This window comes from Ischnura elegans, chromosome 11, assembly GCF_921293095.1.
Source record: "Ischnura elegans chromosome 11, ioIscEleg1.1, whole genome shotgun sequence".
In the NCBI taxonomy this organism is placed as follows: Eukaryota; Metazoa; Arthropoda; class Insecta; order Odonata; family Coenagrionidae; genus Ischnura; species Ischnura elegans.
Window position 1 is genome coordinate 83,684,228 of NC_060256.1, and position 22,085 is coordinate 83,706,312.

The 22,085-nt window shown below is 36.8% G+C and overlaps 1 protein-coding gene across 2 annotated transcripts; it reads left to right on the forward strand.

Annotated features, from left to right (window-relative positions):
• The first annotated feature begins 8,783 nt into the window (after nt 1–8,783).
• Nucleotides 8,784–20,502, forward strand: LOC124167704 (neuralized-like protein 4). Of its 2 annotated transcripts, none has more exons than XM_046545702.1 (5): nt 8,784–9,208; nt 9,792–9,900; nt 15,987–16,160; nt 17,037–17,127; nt 20,437–20,502. In XM_046545702.1, exons 1-5 carry the CDS (start codon nt 8,821–8,823, stop codon nt 20,437–20,439), a joined length of 765 nt encoding a protein of 254 aa, XP_046401658.1. In that variant the 5' UTR covers nt 8,784–8,820; the 3' UTR covers nt 20,440–20,502. The 2 variants fall into 2 exon arrangements, with proteins under 2 accessions (XP_046401658.1, XP_046401657.1); XM_046545701.1 differs by lacking the exon at nt 20,437–20,502 and adding an exon at nt 19,316–19,576 and having other exon boundaries at nt 8,787–9,208.
• Nucleotides 20,503–22,085: the final 1,583 nt, after the last annotated feature.

Sequence of the window (22,085 nt, forward strand, 5' to 3'; positions counted from 1 at the left end):
CTCTTCCTCCCTTGCAACCGCTCCTTGGCGTGCCTTAGGCAGTTTCTGCCTCCTCCACATCTTTTTCAGGGACTGGCATGCTCTCCTGCACTGCTCCTGTAATAATGAAGTATATAAATGTGGCATTGTAATAAGACATCGTCTCTTGTTGGTAAGGAGCTGATTAGAAAAGACAGGAAGCTACAGACTCATTAGTTTAGTGTTTAACATACTTAAGGTTTTAAAATTATGAAACTTGTCCATAATAGAATTTAGAATTTTTTATTTGTCCACAGTGATACAATACACTAGTTACACACTAGGCAGGTATATAGGACACGTCAAAATATCAAATATTAGTTTAAAGTACAATATACACATCGAATATAAAATTTTACACTGTGAAACCTTACATGCCATGTACTCAAATATTCATTAATGCTATAGAAGCATTTTTCAAGAAGATAAGTAAAAACAATTTTTTAAAATACAAGTATTCTATTTTCACATTTTATATAGCCAGGCAACTTATTATATAGTTTCGTGCACATTGCACGGGGTCCTTTGGTGGTATGAGTAAAATTTTTTTGTGTGACATGTAGATCATTACACTTTCTGGTATTGTAGGAGTGTATACTATTATTTTGAATGAAATCGCTAAGGTGTTGTTTTGCATAGATTACAGAGTGGTATATGTATATACAAGGCACAGTTAACAAATGTTGATTTTTAAATAGAGGTCTGCAGTGAGCTCGGTGATGGTGTTTAAGCATTACCCTCAACAATTTCTTTTGAATTAAAAAAACATTGGGCAACTTAGGTGAGGAACCCCAGAGCATGACACCATATGATATCCTAGAGTAGAACAGACCATAGTAAAGCATCTTCAACACATCTAGACTGACAGTATATTTGATCACAGACATCAGATAGAAAACTGTATTTAGTTTTTTACATAAGAAATCAATATGCGTTTCCCATTTTAAGTAAAAATCGACATAAATACCAAGGAATTTTACGTTTTTAACCATACCAAGATCAAAGTCATCATGTAAAGGAGAATTTCTATGTTAGAAGATTGACACTTGTGTTTTTTCAGCACTTAGAACCAGGTTGTTGTTTGTACACCATTCAGTCATACTTTCTATTAATGGTTTTCTGGATCTTAATACTTCAATCTCAGTTTTACAAGATGTTAGAACACTCACATCATCAGCGAATAAAATACACTTATTATTAGGGTTTTCCATCAGCTTATTGGGTAGGTCATTGATAAATATTAAAAATAACAGTGGACCTAGTACTGACCCTTGTGGTACACCTTTGTCAATCTCCCTAAGTGAGGATGAGTAATTTATGCCATTTCGTCGAATGGTTACCTTCTGTTTTCGTCTAGATAGGTAGGTTTTTAGCCAATTTAAAGAGATACCTCTGATGCCTAGAGATAAGCATTTTAAGAGCAAGAGTTCATGGTCCACAGAGTCGAAGGCTTTTCTCATATCAAAAAATATCCCCATTATTTTTTTATTTTCATTTAATAGGGTGGTTTCCTATTATTTTTTTATTTTCTAAATCGAAAGATTATTACTCCTGGAGTACATATTTCACGCTTTTAGATTTTTAAATGACGATATCTATTTTTCGCAATCAAATGAAAAGTGAAAAATTTCAAGCGCGCGAAAACACGACGCGTAAGTAGGAATGAAGGGAAAAAGTCCGTGTGACGCATTTCTGGTTCCCCCTCCCGCCTGGTAGGTGACCTTGATCGAGGCTCTGAGTGCTGATAGGACGCAGGATGCTAACGGGTAGCTGAATACCTTCCTGGCTGGTAGCGCATGGCTTAAAAAAGGTTTATTAATACCTTATCAAGCGAAGAAAACTTTCCGACCTTAGCCAGTTTTAATAGGTGATTATTAAGACATGTTTCCCTGAGCTCTGTGCCTCATGCATGCATTGGTAGCCTCTGACGATGCATAACTCCTATCCTCTCGTGTAGAAACTAGGTCCCTGTGACGTCACATGGAGTGGAATCGCATGGGCGCCAATCTGGCCTTTTTCAAATGAGGATAAAATTTGACCCTTGCCATTCGTCTAAACCGGTATTTCAAAAACCAAATAATTTGTGTATTATGAATACACTAATAGTGGGTAACGAATCGCCATCAATGCCTTTTGTTTTCTTTGATGAAGGAAACTACCCTATTGTTCAATTGTGAAGTCAGCCGCATCAAAAAGTGCTTGTACAGTAGATTTCTCCTTACGAAAACCAAACTGATGAGATGAGAGCAAGTTGTTGATCTCAAGGAAATCAGTCATTCTTTTACAATACACATATTCAAAGACTTTTCCAAAATGAGAGATTATAGATATTGGTCTATAATTCCTAATGTCGTCTCGGTCACCTTTTTTAAAGATTGGGACAACTTTAGATATTTTTAGAGACTCAGGATAAAAGCCTTCTGTCAGAGATTGGTTCACTAAAAAGAGCAAAGGCTTTACAATAATATCCCTACAATCTTTTAATATCTTGCCTGTAATTCCATCAGAATCAGTAGACCTTGTCCTTCCTGCCTTAATTAGATAGGAGATTAGCTCATCTTCACTGCAAGGTTTCTGGTACATTGACTTAAAGTGTCGAATATTATATTTTATGTTGCTCCTTTGGGGAATAAGGTTAGTATCTGGCAGATTCAAAAATGAGTGATTAAATGCATTAGATATATCAGAGAAATCGGTAAGTAAATTGCTGGAAATATCATGCATTTGAGAGGGCAGGATGTCAACGTTAGAACCAGTATTACATTTAATGATTTCCCAAGCCGCTCTAGAATAGTTTGCTGCTTTGTAAATATATTCATCATTATACTGCCTTTTTGCTTTCTTGATCGAAAATCTGTATTGTTTGTTAATAGGCCCTATACATTTTAGAAACTTTTCTTTGACTTTTTCTACTTCTTAAAAAATACGAGATTTTTAATAATAATAATAATAATTTATTCTCCGCAGACCATACAAATGTAGGTATCAGATTCGTCAGTATATAAAGTACAACATAATATTTAAATACAAAGTACAAAAGCATCACAGTATACATGGGTCATAAAGAAAGTGATTCAATTTAACATTGTTTGTGATCATCACTAAAGAATTCATTTACAGTATAATAACATTTCATTACCAGATACTCTTTTAAGAGTTTTTAAAATACTTTTGTCGATTTTGTACACTTCACACTGTCAGGTAGCAAGTTATAGATTTTGGTACCCATAACCATAGGATTATTTGAAGATATCTTCTTTTTGTGAAAAGTTACATGAATATTGTATGCATTTCTTGTGCCATAGGGGTGAATTTCTTCATTAGTATTAAATTTATGAATATTTTCTTTCACCAAAATTGCTACACAATATATATACATAGATGCAATAGTTAACAGTCTTAGTTCTCTCATTAGTGGTTTACACGAAGTCCTTTGTGAAACACCCATTATACATCTAATAACTTTTTTTTGAACTAAAAAAAGTTTTTGGAGTAGGCTAGAGGAGGATCCCCAATGGACTATTCCATAAGAAGCTCTAGTGTAAAAATTTGAAAAATAAACAGTTTTCAAAACATCTTGAGATACTACTAATACTAATATTAATGCATTTAATATTTTAATATACAAGTAATGAATATTTACATTTTAGTAAGTTATATATTAAAATTAAGAGTATATTTCTGTTTTAATTTTTTAATTCCTCCTCCACATCCCTCAACTCATCCTCTGTGGATATACTCAGGAAGTTTTCCACTGAAGGGGAAGATACAGTAACTTCAGTGCAACCTCCGTTCTGCTGTCCCTCAACCCTTTCCCTGCTATGAATGTATCTGCTACATTCACCCAATAGACTGCGGCAAACGTAGCTCCAACGTTTGCTGTGGTCATCCCTCTCCACGTTTCTCTTTTCCTGGGATTTTATTGCCATCCTTTCCACGGTTGCTTGAACTCGTCCACACCTGATGGCAGAGAGTACAAAGGCGTCTTTGGAGGACTGGGCACCCTCACCACGGGGAGCGCTACCCAGATTATCCCCTCTCCGAGAGAGAGCTCCCGTCTCTCCGCGGCGCATTCACAGTGAAAACAATTCCAATGAATCGGAATCCTTGCAATTTGAATGAATTTTGACGCTTTCGCAGCTAAAGGGTTAATTCATGGTGAAACAAAAACACAGTACTATTCCACAAAATTTATTTTAGCTGTCAACTAGTTTCGACGTTTACACCGTCATTATCAAGTCTTGATGATGACGGTGTAAATGTCGAAACTAGGTAGTTGACAGCTAAAATAAATTTTGTGGAATAGTACTGTGTTTTTGTTTCACCATGAATATTTCATCGTTCCACCAAGTAACGCCCAAATCAGTTGATTTTAAAGGGTTAATATTGGTCAATTGCTTCAAAATGGACTCCAACAACTCCATGTTGAGGGCTACCATGCTTCTCAGCATTGAAAGCTGCCTCATTAAATGCTTTTTTAAATCTGTCAAACAATGTATGTTAATTACTTCTCACATGCTTATGTAATTCACAAAAGAAAAGTCTTAGTTAATAGTTGATCAAGAAAGTGACATTTATTGGAAATTTGAAAAATTACTACCCAAGTACTGTACACTCCCAATTATCAGGGCTAATGATGGGGAGAGCTGGCACGAATAATCAAAATACACAGATAATCCAAATTTTCTCTTAAATGTCTTGAAATGTTCATTATTTACGTAAAATAAACAATGGATTATTATTTATGCAGTTATTCTGTTATTTTAGAGTGCTTCCTGGACTCATTGAGAGCTTCCTTTTCCCAGACCTGGATCTTTTTAGTGGCGATAACATGGTTGTACTCGTATTATTAATGCTCCAGGTAAGGCCTGGTTTCGAAGAGCAGGCATGGCTGTGGCTGTGTGATCATGGATACAGAAAATTGGTTTGCACGAATGCTTCAAAATCACTGCCCGACGTCTGAAACTACACTGTCAGGCACCATGCCAAGTAGTCGCGTCTCGCACAAGTTGCTGGGTTGCAACTGCTGCGCGATGTGTATCCATGATCAAGGACTGCGGTCGTGCACTGCGAGGCTTGGAACAGGAACACTGTGCTCCCGTGAATGCAGCTAGTGCGTGATCGCTTCCGTTTTACGGAGGGGATTCTAATGGAAGGAATTAGCCTGGTGTATCATATCATTAATGCAGTAATTCAGATGATTTGGCATCCGATTTATTTTATAAAGATCGCGGAAAAAATTGAGCGAGAGTTAAAATCATGCACGGATAATCCGCAACCCGGATAAACTGCAGCCAGATAATCAGTAGTCTGCTGTATGCCATCAGTACGAAATGGCATTTACCTGCACCAAAATTGCTCAGATCAGACACTTTAGGAGTTTCTTCCATAGGCAAAGTACCATGGGATTGCATATCATCTTCCAATAGCATTGAGCTTGATGTCCATGGGGTTGTGTGATGCATTACATTTGCAGGAGGTGGAGGGAATTTGAGGTGGTTTTCCCTCATATCTTCCTGGGCATCATCAGGACATATATCGGACTCTGATGAACTTGAAAATTTTCTTACTTTCGTCCGCTTCCTCTTTCCTGAGCAGGCATCATAATTGATGTCAGAGGTTTCTTTTGCCTACCTTAATTTCCCTCTTGCTTCCTCATATGTCTATGAAAGGAAACAAACAGGAAATAGTCAACAAAAACTTGCCACGTCTTTTGAAGAATTAAAAAAATTAAACAATAAGTGTTTGGAAAAAATACATATGAAAATTGTAAAATCAAAAGTATTGGGGCCAAATTTGTTGAATGACCACATATTGGTAGGAGGTTAAGCTCCTTAACTTGCATTGCATTGCAAGGAATGCACAGTGGCAGATCCAGAGATGGGCTAGGGGGGCTATAGTCCCCCTTCCATTGGGTGTGCAATTTACCCTAGATAAAATAGTGAATTTGTTCAGACCCCCACTTCAACTGGGAGGTTACCCCCACCTAGCCCCTTGTCCCTATCCTGGATCTGCTAATGGGAATGCACAACATGTTTTGGCATTTCTGCCATCATCTGTTAATACTAATAGACATCGTGACAATGATGATTATGTAAACAGTGGAACATCATGTATTCCTTGAAATGAAATACAAGGAAGGTAATGAGTCAGAATTTTTATCATCATGAAGATAAAACTTTAACTACATACACTTCCATACAAATAGCCTTCTGGCAATTAAAAAAAAAGATAATCATCTTAGACAAAATGGAATATAATTGGTCCAATTGAATGACAATATAATAATATCTTGTATGATATTTCTAACCATATATGTGCCCGAAATCCGAACTGAATTCCAAGACCAGCCACCACCTACTACCACTTTATTAACAGCTGCCTTTTTGATTCTTTCATCGGTATTATGTGGGGGCCATGGGCATTTCTCTTTCTCTATCCAGCATGATGGCATACACAACATTATACTTTATTGCTGGATAGCAAATTCTTCCTTGTATGTATTCTAGCTCCTTCCTGGATAAATTTTGGCCACCCATACTATCCACTATGGCCCTTAGTGCGAAAAAATTTAATGCTGATACAAATTCACAAATGAGTGACTCCTTTCAAAACATTTTTACCCACTGAAATTTCAGCCTAAATTTTCATAGATGTGTAATTGCACACAAATGTTCAATTGGTACTTTGCCATCCTTTATAAGCATAGATGAAATAGCAGATCAACCATCCAGCTGAAATGCAGTGCAACATTAATGTACACAATGTTGCAAATTGCCACTACAGAAAATAACTGTGGAAAGTGTGAGATATCACTGCCCCCTGTTAAATTCTCTTCCACTAACTGATTGAGTAATTTAATCAGCAACAAAATGTTTTAACCAGTTTCATGTTCTGCATCTTTTGGCTCATTTATCTGTTAATGTTGTCCTGTTGCAGAAGAGATGCTTCTAAATTTTGCTTCTTTTTTCTTCACTGTGATGCGGTGGAATATACTCCCTTAATAGACATCTCCAAATAGGTGACTCCTCCAACTAATGGACAGCTTTTTTGATCTTGGCAGCAGAGCATTGAACCTTATGTAATCAATACTTTCAAGCAGAGGATACTCTTAGCAACAGATGCAGGAAGCAGAAAATGCATATTTTTGACAATTTCTAACTTTTCCCCATTAAAATTCCAACTTGCAACTAAAGTTTTTCTGCATGAAAGGCCAGTTTCCCATTATTCCAAGTAGGTATGTAGCCAAGAGAGCTTAAGCCTCCCAGAATGTTTTTCCTTTTTGTTGACAACCCACAATACATAAGCTGAGCTGAAACCAATAGCCCTATCCTCTTATATTCCATTTTCAGATATAGTTACACTTCATATTACACTCAAACCCAGTGGCGCCGACTCCATGGGGCCTGAGGGGGCTCGAGCCCCCTCAAAGATTCGTTCGGGGGGGCGGAGCCCCCTCAATAATTCAAGAAAATAATTAAGTTATATTATGCTTTGTGAAATCAGAAAAATATATTGGTAATTTTTATTTCCCATGTTTGACGATAGATACCTTTTAAAATAAATTCAACAATGTATTAAAACAAATAATTATAAGGTTAAGCAGGTTAACTGAATCAAGTGGTGTGAATCATGATAGTATTTCGGTGCTGCGACACACTTTGAATTTAACCTCTTCCCGGGGCAAGACCTCCGATATGGGCCCCCCCCAATATTTTTTATAAGTCGGCGCCCCTGCTCAAACCTTCATATTGCTGACATATATATGTCTGGAAATATTGCACTCTATTGAGAGGTGTTCGCCATTCAGAGATGGGGGTGTTGTCCAGAATATTATGGCTTGGTTTTTATGAGCTGTAACTGCATCTTTTAGTAAAAGCATGATGTTTTTAATCCTTAGAGCGTGGGAACATTTTTACATGTTTTGCATGCTGGCCTCCAGCATTTACCCAAAATTTTTATTGCTACCTGGATATCTCGCACTTTCCCTCACCACATGGATCGGCAAGGGGTTCCTCTACCAGACCAACCCTGTGGCAGGGGTGCCTCCTGCACAGCGGGTCTCTTCTGCACTGGCTGGCTGCTAAAATCGTCAACACCTGCTGCCCAAGGGTTAAAGCCTATCAACATTTTTCTATTTTCAAAATACTGAAACTAGGCTATTTTAGCTTAAATATTCCATATGAAAATTTTGCTAATTGTGGTCCATGTGGTGACCATTGGCATTTACATTACCATAACCAAATACATATAAAAATTCCCTTTCACTCTGTCTCCTCCTACACAACTAACTGTCTCCCCTCGAAAGTCAAGGCAGAACCCAATTCTTATAATTGCACAACACCCACAGTAAGTTATGCATGGCAATAAAAAAGGAAGGACTAGTAACCTGTACACTAACCAGTAGACCTTTTTCCTGGATAAGTTCCTAGTAAGCAATGGACTTTCAAAAAATGGTGTGTGTGGTGTGGAGGAATGAAAAATTTTCAAAGGATTCCATGTACTATGTGTGTCTGTTATTGGACATAAGTGGGACAAATTCAGATATCTCCTGGCCCATGGATGCCAATCCATATTTCATTCATTTCCATTGCAGTTATCATATAGCAAATGCTTGAACTTTGCCTAAAAAAGGAATAGCCGCTCAAAGTCTCCTTGATCTTTAGCTTCTAAAAATGCCCGCACATACACCAGTTCAATTCTAAATTATGACCAGTCACATAAAAAATACGAAGATAGATAGCTTCTAATATCGTGCTTGCCCTTTCTGAACTCCCTCCTTCCAATGCTTTCCTCCAACCAATGGGATGCTTCAGCCAAAGAGATAAAGCATTTGAGAGGACCTTATGTGAAATCGTGAGGTCATTTGTAAGAAGCAAATCATCAGGAAAAGACAGAGACACTCTCGCCAGCATGAATATTTGGTGTCTAGTATTATCCTTTCTGTTACTCATTGCCGTGGGCACAATAGCAGAAGATGCTTCCGATTCGACCTGCGAAGCCAGAGCATCTTCTACCCAGACGCTCAATCTTTTCATCAACAGTAAGAAAGATGAGGCAGGGGAGTGGTTTACCACATTCCATGCTTCCAAAACAGATCCAAGGATGACCAATGTAAAATTGAACATGACGCAGGCTGTTTATAAGTGCAGCAATGGAGAGGCTGTTCATATCAAAGGAGTGATCCGAGGTATGGTATTTTTACCAAGTCAAATTCATTACATATTTGGCATCAGTTTTTCACAGCCTATTACATAAATACTATATCAATCTAAAATCTAACGCATACATGTAAAAAAATTTCATTGTAATCTATCAAAGATTCATTGGGAAGAGAATTCCATTGAACAATATATACACATCAATTTCACATTTTTAATTAAATAGAGTATCTTTTTTTAATACAATGTGCCACTATTAACCCTTTTGCTGTTTTGAACATTTCTGGTACATTCACACTGCTGCACACAGGCTGCTGTAAACATACCCCTTCTTCCTTCCTGTTGTGTGCTCAGCGCTATCACTGCATGTGACGGCTAGGCATCTGGAGAGCGAGCAGTAGCAAAATGGTTTAAGGAAAGCCAGTGCTATAGAACAATGTATGACTTTTAAAGCTAACTTTTAATAACTGAGATGAGCTTACTCCCTAAGATAGAATTCATATATGCAATATAGATTTTTAGAAATAATCGGTTATCCTTAGGAGATAATTTTTAAACTTCACAAAGTGCTTTTTTTTTGCATTATTTAACTTGAATCATCTCTTATTTCAGGAGATACAGCTAACAGCTCAGTTCAGACTTTTAATAGACTTACATTCCACCCAAACTGTGGAACTAATGCCGCCATCAGTGATGATGGAAGGTCAGCACAAAAAATTAAGTGAGTGTCAATCCGAAATTTTGGCTGATATGTTTGTGCGTTAAGCTTACCAACATGTCCAACATTTGATGTACGCACTGGCAAATGTGATAAATACTTTAATATTTTTAAATCGCTCAACCCATGATGCAAGATTCAATGTATTAGGTTATTAATTTAATTCCAATAATGTAAACCCCTTCTACCGCAGTACAGTATGATCTCTGCTATGCGACACTCAGACAATCCTATTGCTGCCCTACCCTGAATGTGTGATATTCACTCGTCCATGGCTAGTGTCAGCGTCATAATGATGTGCCGCTGTACCATGGAAGAAGATCCATAATCTTAAAAAATATTGATATTTGTGAATGTTAATAACTTCTATTAATGTCATGTTACCAAACGGGGCTTAGCCGGGCCACTGCCTGTTACCAGGAGGCGAAGTTTTGCGCACAAGACGTGGCAATGTAGCATTCCTTTGCTCTGGCATATTTTTTTAATGCCCATATATAATCTATACTACATAAAAGTAATGTATTTTCAGATCATAGAATAATTGCAAATAAATTAAGAAGTGTCTCTATAAATTTTATTTTGTCTTTTGGAAATGGAAAGGAAGGATGGAATTTATGCATAAGAATAATGTTTCCATTATTGGCACTTCTATAACATGAGTAGAAATAACATCATACGGCCATAATTTGAAAAATCATTCACATTTATGAACTGATGGCAAAACAACGGTCATAAGAAAAACACATAATTTCACACAACTAGTGACATGGAATATTATAAAAATGCTGAAAGGAATCTCTAATATTCGTATTGTATTCATCGTGTTATCAGGCCATAAATTAAAATTCGTAAATGTTATATTGTGTGGACCTTGAATAATTTCAGTTTTTCATGCACATACCAGCCAAGTTTATCTGCATAATTGGATTTTAAAATGGTAACCGCACCCCTGGCACTCATCAGTTGCCGTGGTGGCGTACAGAGCTGCGGACACGTAGGTCATATGTTTGGATCTCCCTTATGTTAATTTATTTTTCTTTCTGCCGCAAGGATAAAGTACTTGCATTATGCTTTATATCTTCAGCAGCCGGTCGCTTGCAGTTGTTAATTTTTTTCTATTTACGGGAAAATCTAGTATCAGTTGCTAAGCTCTAATAAAGACTCACGGAATTTCACTGGTAGGCTTTAAATTCATGTTGGAATGAGCCGCGTAGCATGTGTAGTCCGCTGTTCAGCCACCTTTGGTGCTCCAACAGAAGGGACTTACGTTGTCTGAGGATATTTGATGGCATTCCTTACCTATTCTTCCCTAACATCTTACCCTTGCCTTATATAAGCCCCTTAGGTTACCATAAGCTGCTTATAATTTTTTTTGTAAGAAAACCATAAGAAATGGATAACTCTCTTACTTTGTGCTATCTGGGTTTTTGTAGGAGAATTAATGTCTGTAAGTGAGAGGTTTCACTGTAATTACATTTTCTAATTATTGCATGTATTCAACAAAGAATGAAAGATGCACCATTATTCCAAAAAAAGTATATAAGTAGCTGCTTTAACCCTTAAACAGCGGAGTTTTTTTTCGGAGTTTTATTATGTTTTTCCGTTAAAAACTGATTGATTACCTTCTAAGGATTCAGATAAACACTTAGTTTTAAAATTCTGTTGATTCGTACTTGCTAGAGGGGGTGTACCCATATGGGCACGCTAGCCGTTCCGGCCACCGGTCTGCATTCTGCAGAAGAATCGCTCGAACCATCATAATTCTTATTTTTACTGCGTGATACGCCATATATTTTCGCATTTACCTATAGTACTTCTTTTATTTGGCAATTTTAAGTAATTTCAAGTCATTATACTATATTATTTTCGGTTTAAACATTTTTTTAGCTGTCCAAAGATCTTAACAGTATATAACACAGATTTGAAAACAGTTATTGAATAAAAAAACACGTTATCGATGAGTTTATTAACAAAATTAGTCCTTTATTGCTAGTAGAGTTTTTGAATACTATATATTGGGTTTTCAATTGCCGAGTATTATAGTTAGAATTTCATTGAAGGCAAACACCAGGGCACTTAGCACAGTCTGAGCGTGCGCGGGAAGAATATTCTTCATAAGAACATCGGCGTCTATGAAACGGGACAAATTGGTTATCTCTGCCATCATACCTTATGTCATCAGACTGGCTATGATTAGTTGCACTTGATAGGGAATATTAAATACGACCACCAGCTCTGAAAAAGGTACATTTTCGTTACAAAAACACTTGTGCAATCTCTCGCCTAAAGGTTTACTGCGGTATATTTGAACCAGAATTTTCCATATTGATCCAGGCATTTACAATGACAGCATCAAGGAAATAGCTTCATGTGGACCATCACCATTTTTTCCTCTGATAGCATTCCTGTACCTGTTGATATTTTGATCCGTGAGATCAGTTCCGCCTATCTAAATATTGTATATAGAGCTGCTCTGCCACTGCTGGCTGCCTAACTTGTACCATTTTTGAGGTAACACGCGGGAATCTCGTGACCTTTGTGAGTGGGTGTACACATTGGCAAGGTGACTTGAGAGTCACTACCGAAAAATCATTCTATCTAACAACAACAATATTCCCTTTTTTCTCCCGTGCGAGAGCATGGGAGGACCGCTTAGCTAGCTGTTTTTCGACCTTTGAGTATCCTTTTTCTCACAACTGTTCCAGTAGCCTCACATCCTTGAGATTTTAACTGACTTATAAGAGGAAAGCTAGTAAACCTATTGTCAAAATAAATGGAAAAGATTTATCGCTTCCTCTAGTAAATTGTCCAACATGATAAGCAAATACGAAGAGCATTTACCTACGAATTTATGGTAGTTATTTTTTTCTTCAGCACTCACTCCCTGCTATATGCTGAAGTCCACCAAGTAATCTTGAGGAGCATTCAAGCACTATATTTTAAAGTCGAAACTTATAGTTTCACCCAGTATGAACTGTTTGTAGCCATGATTGCCAAAATATTTTATCATGGATTCATCATGTTTTAGCTTTCTCATCCTTAACCCTTCCACCATGCACTTGATTGTTGGGTATGTATACCAGTGGTAGAAAATAGCCCTATCATTCTTCATACTGGATAGTTGAGCAAAGTATAACGCAAGCACCATGAATAAAAGTGTTGAATAGTATAAAATGTATTTTTGTACTAAAAATTAATGGAAATATTACAAAAAAATACAGCAAAAAATATTGAAGTCGTTAAAATCGAGTGATATAAGAAAAAAATGAAAGATTGACAAAAAATTAGCATTTTACATCGAAATTATTTGATAACAGACCCAATAATGACGTTTGTAGCGAAGGACACCAGCCAAAAAAGACACCCCCGGCTACCGGCTAGCGTGCCCATATGGGATCACCCAAAAATAAATTCAAATTCCTTGTTTCATACGAAAGATATCACAATACTGGCAAAAGAAACCGAAGTTGACATCATTCATTATGAGGATAAGATTAAATACTTAGCAGAGTATAAAAAATAAAAAGGAAAAAAATCGCATTTACTGAAGACACTTCGCCATTTTTCCTCTTTTTCCATCTCGAACAGAGTGAGTAAGAATACCCATCATGCCACAGTCAACTGCTGGTACAAATGCTGGCCGTAAGCACACGAACCGAATAAAGTGATACATTGTAATCATTTTTGGAGAAAACAGCATGCTCTATAATGTTTGGGTCGGAATTTATACGAAATTATTTAGACCACTGCAGCTGTGCCCATATGGGCACGCTAGCCGTTCAAGGGTTAATGAAATATGTATATTGATTTCTGATACATGAGAATTTTGGCTTAAATTTCAGTACAGGCAACCAGCTCAACACCACGCCTTCACTTGAAGCAAATTTGTGGCCTCTTGTCTGGTCATCAGTTGCAATCAAACATCAAATTAGACCTCAAACTCTACACTTCTGGCCAGTGGGGTAGCCAGGAATTTTGTTTGGGGGGGGATCCAAAGCCAGGTGGGAAAATTTTGAAAGGACGGTATTAAGTAGAGGGTTTTAACTAATTTTAGCACTTTTCATAATTGAAAAAACCTCATTTTTCATATAAATATTATGTAAATTCATGGTTTTTTAATATTTTGTTTTCTTTTATGAAGTATAGTAAATGTTTAAAGTATACCGGGACTAGCCGCTGTGATTACTTTTACGGGAGTCACCCACAATGCACAATTGTGCGAAAGATACACAGAGAGAAAATCATCCGCCTTGACTGGGATTCGAGCTCGAATCCCCGTATATCCGGTCGAATGCTTTAGCCAGTTAAGCTACCGAGGCGTCATTCTTTCTTTTCTGATCTTTCGCATGATTGTACATTGCGGGTGCCTCCCGTAAATGTTATCACCGCGGCTAGTTCCGGTATACTTTAAACTAGTCAAGAGCGAACACCTCTTTGTGTTCTATGTCTGGGCCTGCTCTCCAGCTGTGGTGCTGTGTGCACGATTTGGACTGCTTATGGGATCACATGCTCAGCAGTCCAACAACACCTTTTCCGGTAGTGTCCACAAATATCCACAGGGAAGAATGATGCTTCGGTAGCTTAACTGGCTAAAGCACTCAACCTGAAATTGGGGGATCTGGGTTCGAATCCTGGTCAAGGCGGATGATTTTTTCTCTGTGTATCTTTCGCACTATAGTAATTGTATTTTTACATTTTGGGTCTGAACCCCCCAGACTCTCCCCTTTGCTACGCCACTGCCTCTGGCATCCCCATGGTAGACAATACTACCAAACTAAAGGAAGGAGAAAGAAACCATGTCTAGACTTTTTTCACAGTGTCCTTTTTGAAGAAGATTCCACCTCTGGAGAAATAAAATGAGCTAATTAAATAACACCAAGAGGGAAAAAGCACTGAATTCAATGTTGAATTGTGTTGTATCGGCAAGGACTTTTCCAGAAGTTCATGTTTATCAAATTTTTCTCAGAATAATGTGTGGGCACATACTGTAAAAGGTCTCCACCCTAATATAGAGTTAGAATCATGCAACTGAGAGTTGTTTTTTCTTCATTAAGACTATGGCTATTGGCAAAAATCAATAGTTCATAATCATGGAATGTAACAAAATATTTTTAGATTCGGGACTAAATTCTGGTGTTGTTTATACTGGTAAAAAATATTTACATTTTCTGAGTTTCTTTACATTTGTATACTTGGAACAAGATTCAAAAGTGCTGGATTAAGAGTAGGTCTTACACTATTATACTTATTTGCCAAGCTTCTCCGGTGAAATTGTCAGTTTTCATTTGCTGAGGACATCAAAAAGCCTGATATATAGATACATAGAACTTAAATAGGTTCTATTGGATTGAAATTTTTTACTTCCAAGGGAGTGAAAATATTTTTATTTATTTATTTCTGCCTTCATTTCAACGATGTGACAAGCAAACCTCAGCTATGTGCATGAACTCAGAAATATTTTCTTCAAACCACAGAATAATTGGTGAATTCACCTAATTATCATATGTTATTATCATTTTTACTTCTACTTAAGTTGGTACAACTTGGTTGGAACAACTGGTGACTTTTCATGCAAAGAGTGATGACATCTAGAGTGACATGTGTTACTGAGGAAAAAAATGAAGCAAAAATCACCTAAACTTTTGAGATTCAGCTATATTTTACGGATTTAATTCACATGATACCATTTCAATAAGAATGTTGCAATCGAATGCAATATATAATTCATTTTATTCCTATTGCAACAATATGAAAAGAATCAAACATATGACCTTGCTTGTGGAGTACCCTTATCTGATGAAATGAGCAAGTTAAATTTGGTCGTAAAATACCTAAGTAAAACAAAATATATTTTACATTTGCTTAAAATGATGTTTTTAGTCATAATTATTGATGATAAAGAAATAGAATGATAAAATTACAAAGAAATCAAAATGGGGAATTGAAAGACCCCACGCACTTACTCATGTGTCTCAGTGAGAATTCTTTCAGAGTTAAGGCACATTAAGGATAACGAATCAAGTCTTGTTTCATATGATAGCTAGCATATGATTTTCAAAGTATTAATTAAAACATATTCCTTATTTAAGATTGGAGGATGGCTTGAATGGAGTATTACTGACGCAAAGACCCCTACGGAGGAATGAGCTATTTGAAGTGCGACTTGACAAGAAAGGAACCAAGTTCAGTCATTCCTTGGGAATTGGAGTAACCATTTATACTCCAGACTCATTAACTATTCCTGACCATATGTGGCACTTGAAGTAAGTAGAACCACATCTCAGTAATGTGCTTGCACTTATATTTGTCAATTTTTTCTCTATGCCAAATACTCATGAAAAAATGTATGAAAAATAATTAGTGGGACACTATAGCTTTGTACCAATTTTCAATGATAATTTCAATTTGGTATAATCTATTGAGAATGAGCTACAAAGTGCCTGAAAGTCGACTGATAAAACTTCACACATATTTTTTTCTGGGAAAGTGTTACATCATTCACACAATGCTTTATTTTCTGCAAATTGTATCCACACTTTCCCCTCCACCAAGCTGTGATTGGCTGGATGCTTTTCTTCAATTTGCTTTCCACCTCATTTTAAACCCATGCTAGCCCAGCGTTCCTTTTTAATTTGCATGCTTTGAGACTGATGTGAAATGTTTTGGTGTGCTGTTACTCAATGTGAAATGTTTGAATACAATGGTACTCAAGAATTAGAAATTCGGAAAGTTATAAGTCTTCTCAGTCCTCATTTAATCCATTCACTGCAGACCCTTGCCACTCAGAGAGGTCTGCAGGGACTGGACACGTCTGAAATAAAAATTGGTACCTGCCACAGTGGTATTCGTAAATGAATACAAAAACAGAGAAAAAAGTCATTACTCCATAAATTCACACTGCAGGGAAATTGTTGAAGCACATCACCCATAATATAAGAAAAAATTTAATCTTCTCAAATAATTTCAATTTTTCAAATTTTCTATTAGTGTCTTTTTTTAACAAAATGTTTAAAATAGTATCAACACATTTGGAAAAATTTAAGTTCATTCAGAAATGCTTGATACATATGTATAATGACTGGTCTTGAAATTAGCACTGAAAGAAGCTTAAATTATTTTTCTGTAATATTTTCATTCAGGTCTGGAAATTGGATGATGTACCATTCAAATGTGTACGTTAATGGAGCAGAAACTGTGAAGAATTATGGGAGAAATTTTAATGAACTTAAGGTATGTGACTCATAATGTGCGGGAGTGTGATGGCACATTTGGTTTTAGTGTTAGGCTTCTGATTGAAGGGTCTCAGGTTCGAATCTTGGCTGAAGTATGTAATAATAATTTATTTGTCCAAGGATCTACAAGAAGATATAAGACACTTAAAAAAAAGGGGGAGGGGATTTGTACAATTTAGTAGATTAGAAGCATATACATACTTGAAATGTTATGTATAAGTCTGTATTTTCACATATAATATATTTTCAAAACATGAAAATGAAGCACTAGATTGTGGAGTCCGTCAGGTATTCCGTAACAGAATAATAATTCTTTTCGAGCAGGAATGCCTTCAACTTCCTTTTAAAAGATACATACCAATGACTCACATTGATTTTTTAAATTGTGCAGGAGATTATTGTATGCTCGGAGTCCCATTTCTCTTGGACCTAATTTCATTCTATTTGTCCTCACTGCATTATAGTGAAGGCTTTGATTATTTCTGGTTTCATAATTATGAAAACTGGAGTTAATTTCAAACATGTCGAGATTTTTACATGTAAATATTAGCAGAGATAATAAATAGACGAATGGTAATGGGAGGATCTTCAAAGTTTTAAAGATGGGGCTAGAGGGAGCATCATAAGGGTTTTTAAAATTATAATTCTAATTGCCGTTTTTGTATTGTAAATATTTTGGATGCGCGAGGTGATGAGCCCCAAAAAATTATGTTATACGACATCGGGGAATAAAAAGCACCATAGTATACAGTAAGCAAGATATGTATCTACATTAACAGAGCTTCGGAGGTGGCGTAAAAGGTAGCAAATAGAGCTAAGTTTATTGGCTAAAGATTCAATATTCTTAACCCAGGACATATTATGTACCACTTTTATATGAACCTAGAAATTTTGTTGAAGTAACATTCTCAATGGACTATTTATCAATTTTAATTAAAATACTTTCCAGATGACTTTTACAACCAAATTGAACTATATGTGATTTTTCAGTGTTTAATTTCACTTCATTATCAACCGGTGAAGAGTGATTTCACTTGCAGATTTAGAACTCACGATAAGGTCATTTTGTGATGGGGCAGGAAGTAAGATGTTTGTGTCATCAGCATATATTCAGATATCCCAAACAAAAATTGCAACGCACACACGTTGCGAGAAATGAATTGATGAGAATTAGGCGGTTAGGAGTGAAAAATAACAAAACAATAGGGTTGATTTCCAACAGTATAAATACATTTAATGTGCAAGTAAGCTATAGGTACACAATACATATAATGCTAAATTGCCTGAGGTTAATCTACTCTTGAAGTTGGGAAGATGGCGGGCACGAGGAGTTCCTTCCTTGTCCGAGGTCAGGAGCAGAGAGACCGAGCCAGCCGGCTTACAGCCGAGCCGCGGCGCTCGAAGCAGGCGTGAGAGGGGAGGTGAAAGCAGAAGAGGGCAGACAGGTTTCATTCTGATGTTTCACCTTACAATTGGAGAGTTGGTGGCAGAACGTAATAGAAGTTCACGCATGGCATAAAGAGGCCGACACCGTTGATGAATTCACTATAAATTGCAAGGACTTCACCAGACGTGAGAATCAAGCGGCGCGCATGAATCAAGCAGGCACGACGTACTCCAGCGCTTCGCGAGAATGGTACTCAGGCGCTCGCGAATCGTCTCCTCGTGATGAAGTCTCGGAGGGATAAAGTCTCGGAGGGATCAAGTCTCAGAGGGATTGAGTCTCGGAGGGATTGAGACTCGGAGGGATTGAGAAAGTGCCCATTATGGCACAAAATCCTCAAAGTTTGATGTGGCGCAGAGAAAGTAACTTTACAGGGAAATTGGACTGCCCAAGCTCCACTCAGGCTTGGGTGCCATTTAAATCATATTTTTTTCTGTACGTTTATATGCTATGGTGCTGTATAGAGCCAATGCCAGCAGAAACCCAGCACAAAAAATTTCATTTTAATCGGGCAATATTTAGAAGTAGTTAATGACCCTTTTTCTTCCTGTGCAGTTTTGAACCATGAAGAACTTCACCACATAACAAAGCTCTACCTCAGGAATGCCTTCAATTGGAGAGTGTTAAAAACTGCATCGAATTCTCCTCATTTCGTTCTCCCTTAATTTGTTTTATTTGGGTATTATGCATAAAAAACTGTGATGTAAATTATTTCTGACTGCAAATTGTTTTATTGCGTTAGGTGGGAGATCGAGTTGGTGTGATGGTGAATAAACTGGGAACGCTACATTTTTTTGTGAATGGAGTAGATCAGGGCCCAGCCACATCCAATTTGCCAGGCACAGTTCATGGAGTTTTTGAGCTATACTACAATGCAGCCAAGGGAACCATTTTGGACCCATCATAATTACAGAAAAGAGGATTTTCCATTGCAAGATAAGAGAATACTGTTTTGATGGCACATAAAGTATTCTATTTTTGAATAAATTTGCTAGGAAAGAAACTTGTTGCATGTTTATTGTTTTGGCAAAATAACTTTTTCTCTTCAAAAAGAAACCTTTATGTAATTTTTGGGAAGACATTAACTAAAGAAATATGATTTGCACATTCAATCAATAGTAAATAAAACAAACCTTAACAGTGATAAAAATTATACATGATCAAATATAATTTTCAATTAAAATTGAAAAGTTTATGGAAAGTCATAGCCTCATAGGCTCCTCTCAACACATGTAATAAAGATATCATTCGATAAATTCACCAATATTGCTAGACATAATTCCACATAAAATTAAGCCAGTGTAGAGAATTTCCAATCTCTCAAAATAAAATTAGGGGTGCAAATTCAGTTCTCTTCCAGCCAAATGATGTAATGTAGGAGCCAGAGCCAATCTCACTCATTTCCGTAGCAGTTATCTTACATCAAAGGCCTGAACTTTGCCTAAAAAAGGAATAGCTTCACCAAGTCTCCTTGATCTTTAGCTTCTAAAAATGCCAGCTCATATACACCAGTTCCATTCTAAATTATGACCAGTCACATTAAAAAATACAAAGATAGATAGCTTCTAAAATCATGCTTGCCCTTCCTGAACTCCCTCCTTCCAATGCTTTCCTCCAACCAATGGGATGCTTCAGCCAAAGAGATAAAGCATTTGAGAGGACCTTATGTGAAATCGTGAGGTCATTTGTAAGAAGCAAATCATCAGGAAAAGACAGAGACACTCTCGCCAGCATGAATATTTTGTATAAGGTATTATCCTTTCTGTTACTCGTCGCCGTGCACGCAATAGCAGAAGATGTTTCTGATTCGACTTGCGAAGCCAGAGCATCTTCCACCCAGACGCTCAATCTTTTCATCAACAGTAAAAAGGATGAAGCTGGGGAGTGGTTTACCACATTCCATGCTTCCAAAACGGATCCAAGGATGACCAACATAAAATTGAATATGACGCAGACTGTACATCAGTGCAGCAATGGCCAGGCTGTTCACATCAAAGGAGTGATCCGAGGTAAGGTACACATAAATGTTAAGTTATCATTCTTCTCTGATAGCTTTTTAAAATCTCTCCATAAAACCAACAAAAATCTATAAAAGACTCCTAATCCTGTAACCCATAAGATGTCGTTAACCATTGTTCATTAGTTTCGAGGAGAAGAAAATTAATATTGATGTATTGGGAAACAAACAATATCAATGAAACTCAAATAATGAAATTTTTAGAATATATCAAGTACATAATGATGGAGCATCATTGGATGTTAAATAAAAATTTTAGTTTTATATAACATTCTACCTTTTAGGAAGGAAATTTTTACAGAATGTTATGGAAGTTTTCATTCAATTGTGCACTTTATTTTAGGCGATACAGCAAATGGAACAGCCCAGTCCTCTGACAGACTGACCTTCCACCCGAAGTGTGGAATTAACGCTGCTATCAGTGATGATGGGAGATCCGCACAAAAAATAAGGTGAGATTGGCATGGATAAAATTTATTACAATCAGACTAAATAAGTTTTCCTAAATTTCTGAAATACATACAGATTGCACAGATGCCATTTAACATGAATTTTCTCATTGAAGTTATATCTCACTCATTTCGAATGGAATGTGATTGAAATGCAATGATATGAGGGGGTGTCTTCTTATATTTCCTGGCACCCTCAGTATTATTCTATGTAACTTCTCTAAGTGCCAATGAAATAATTATAGTCTATATTTTTTAAATCTCGTTCGGCTTTGCTAATAGGATATTCAAATGTAGTCAAAATTCTGTGTAACTACTTCTCCAATAATGAAGGGTGAATCCTCAAACATGAAATTACCAATAATTTTATTCAGTGCTTGGAGAAATCCTGTTTGTGAATGTGAAATGAAGAATGCAGTCAAGTGGGAGTCTAGCTCTGGTAATCTGGATTCATTTACTGCTCCAGTTCCTGTTCTTCCTTTTGAGTGCCTGCAATTTCATTTGTGCATGATGTTAATTTCTTTGGTTTGAGTGATGGTGTCATTTCTTCCTCAACCTTTTTGTGTTTGCTCAGTTGCTTTTGAACTTGTAACACCATTCCAGGAATCACTGTACTTCACAGTCATTCTGTTATAAATTTCTATTGGTAACCCAATTTCTCACTCAATTTAGGAGTTACAGAATGTTGCCTTAGCAGGGAGCATGTGGATAGCATGGCAGATATCTTGTTACGGATATTATAGTCTTCTCCGGATTTTTGCAGCAGCACTTTGCCATTGGCATGTCACTTGGTTAATCACAAGAAACACCATATTTAAACTTATCTTGGGATTCCGCGCAGGTAAGATTTTCTAAGGGCACCAATATTTCCGGTTCTGACACATTACCCATTCTCACGGCTACTGAATAAATAATAGATAGAGCGGAATAATAAGATTGCCTTTCTTGATGTCCTCGTCCTTCAGGATGAAAATGGCGTACTGAGTCATAGTGTCTTTTGTAAACCCACACATATAGGTTTGTGCCTCAATGGCCATAGTCAGCAT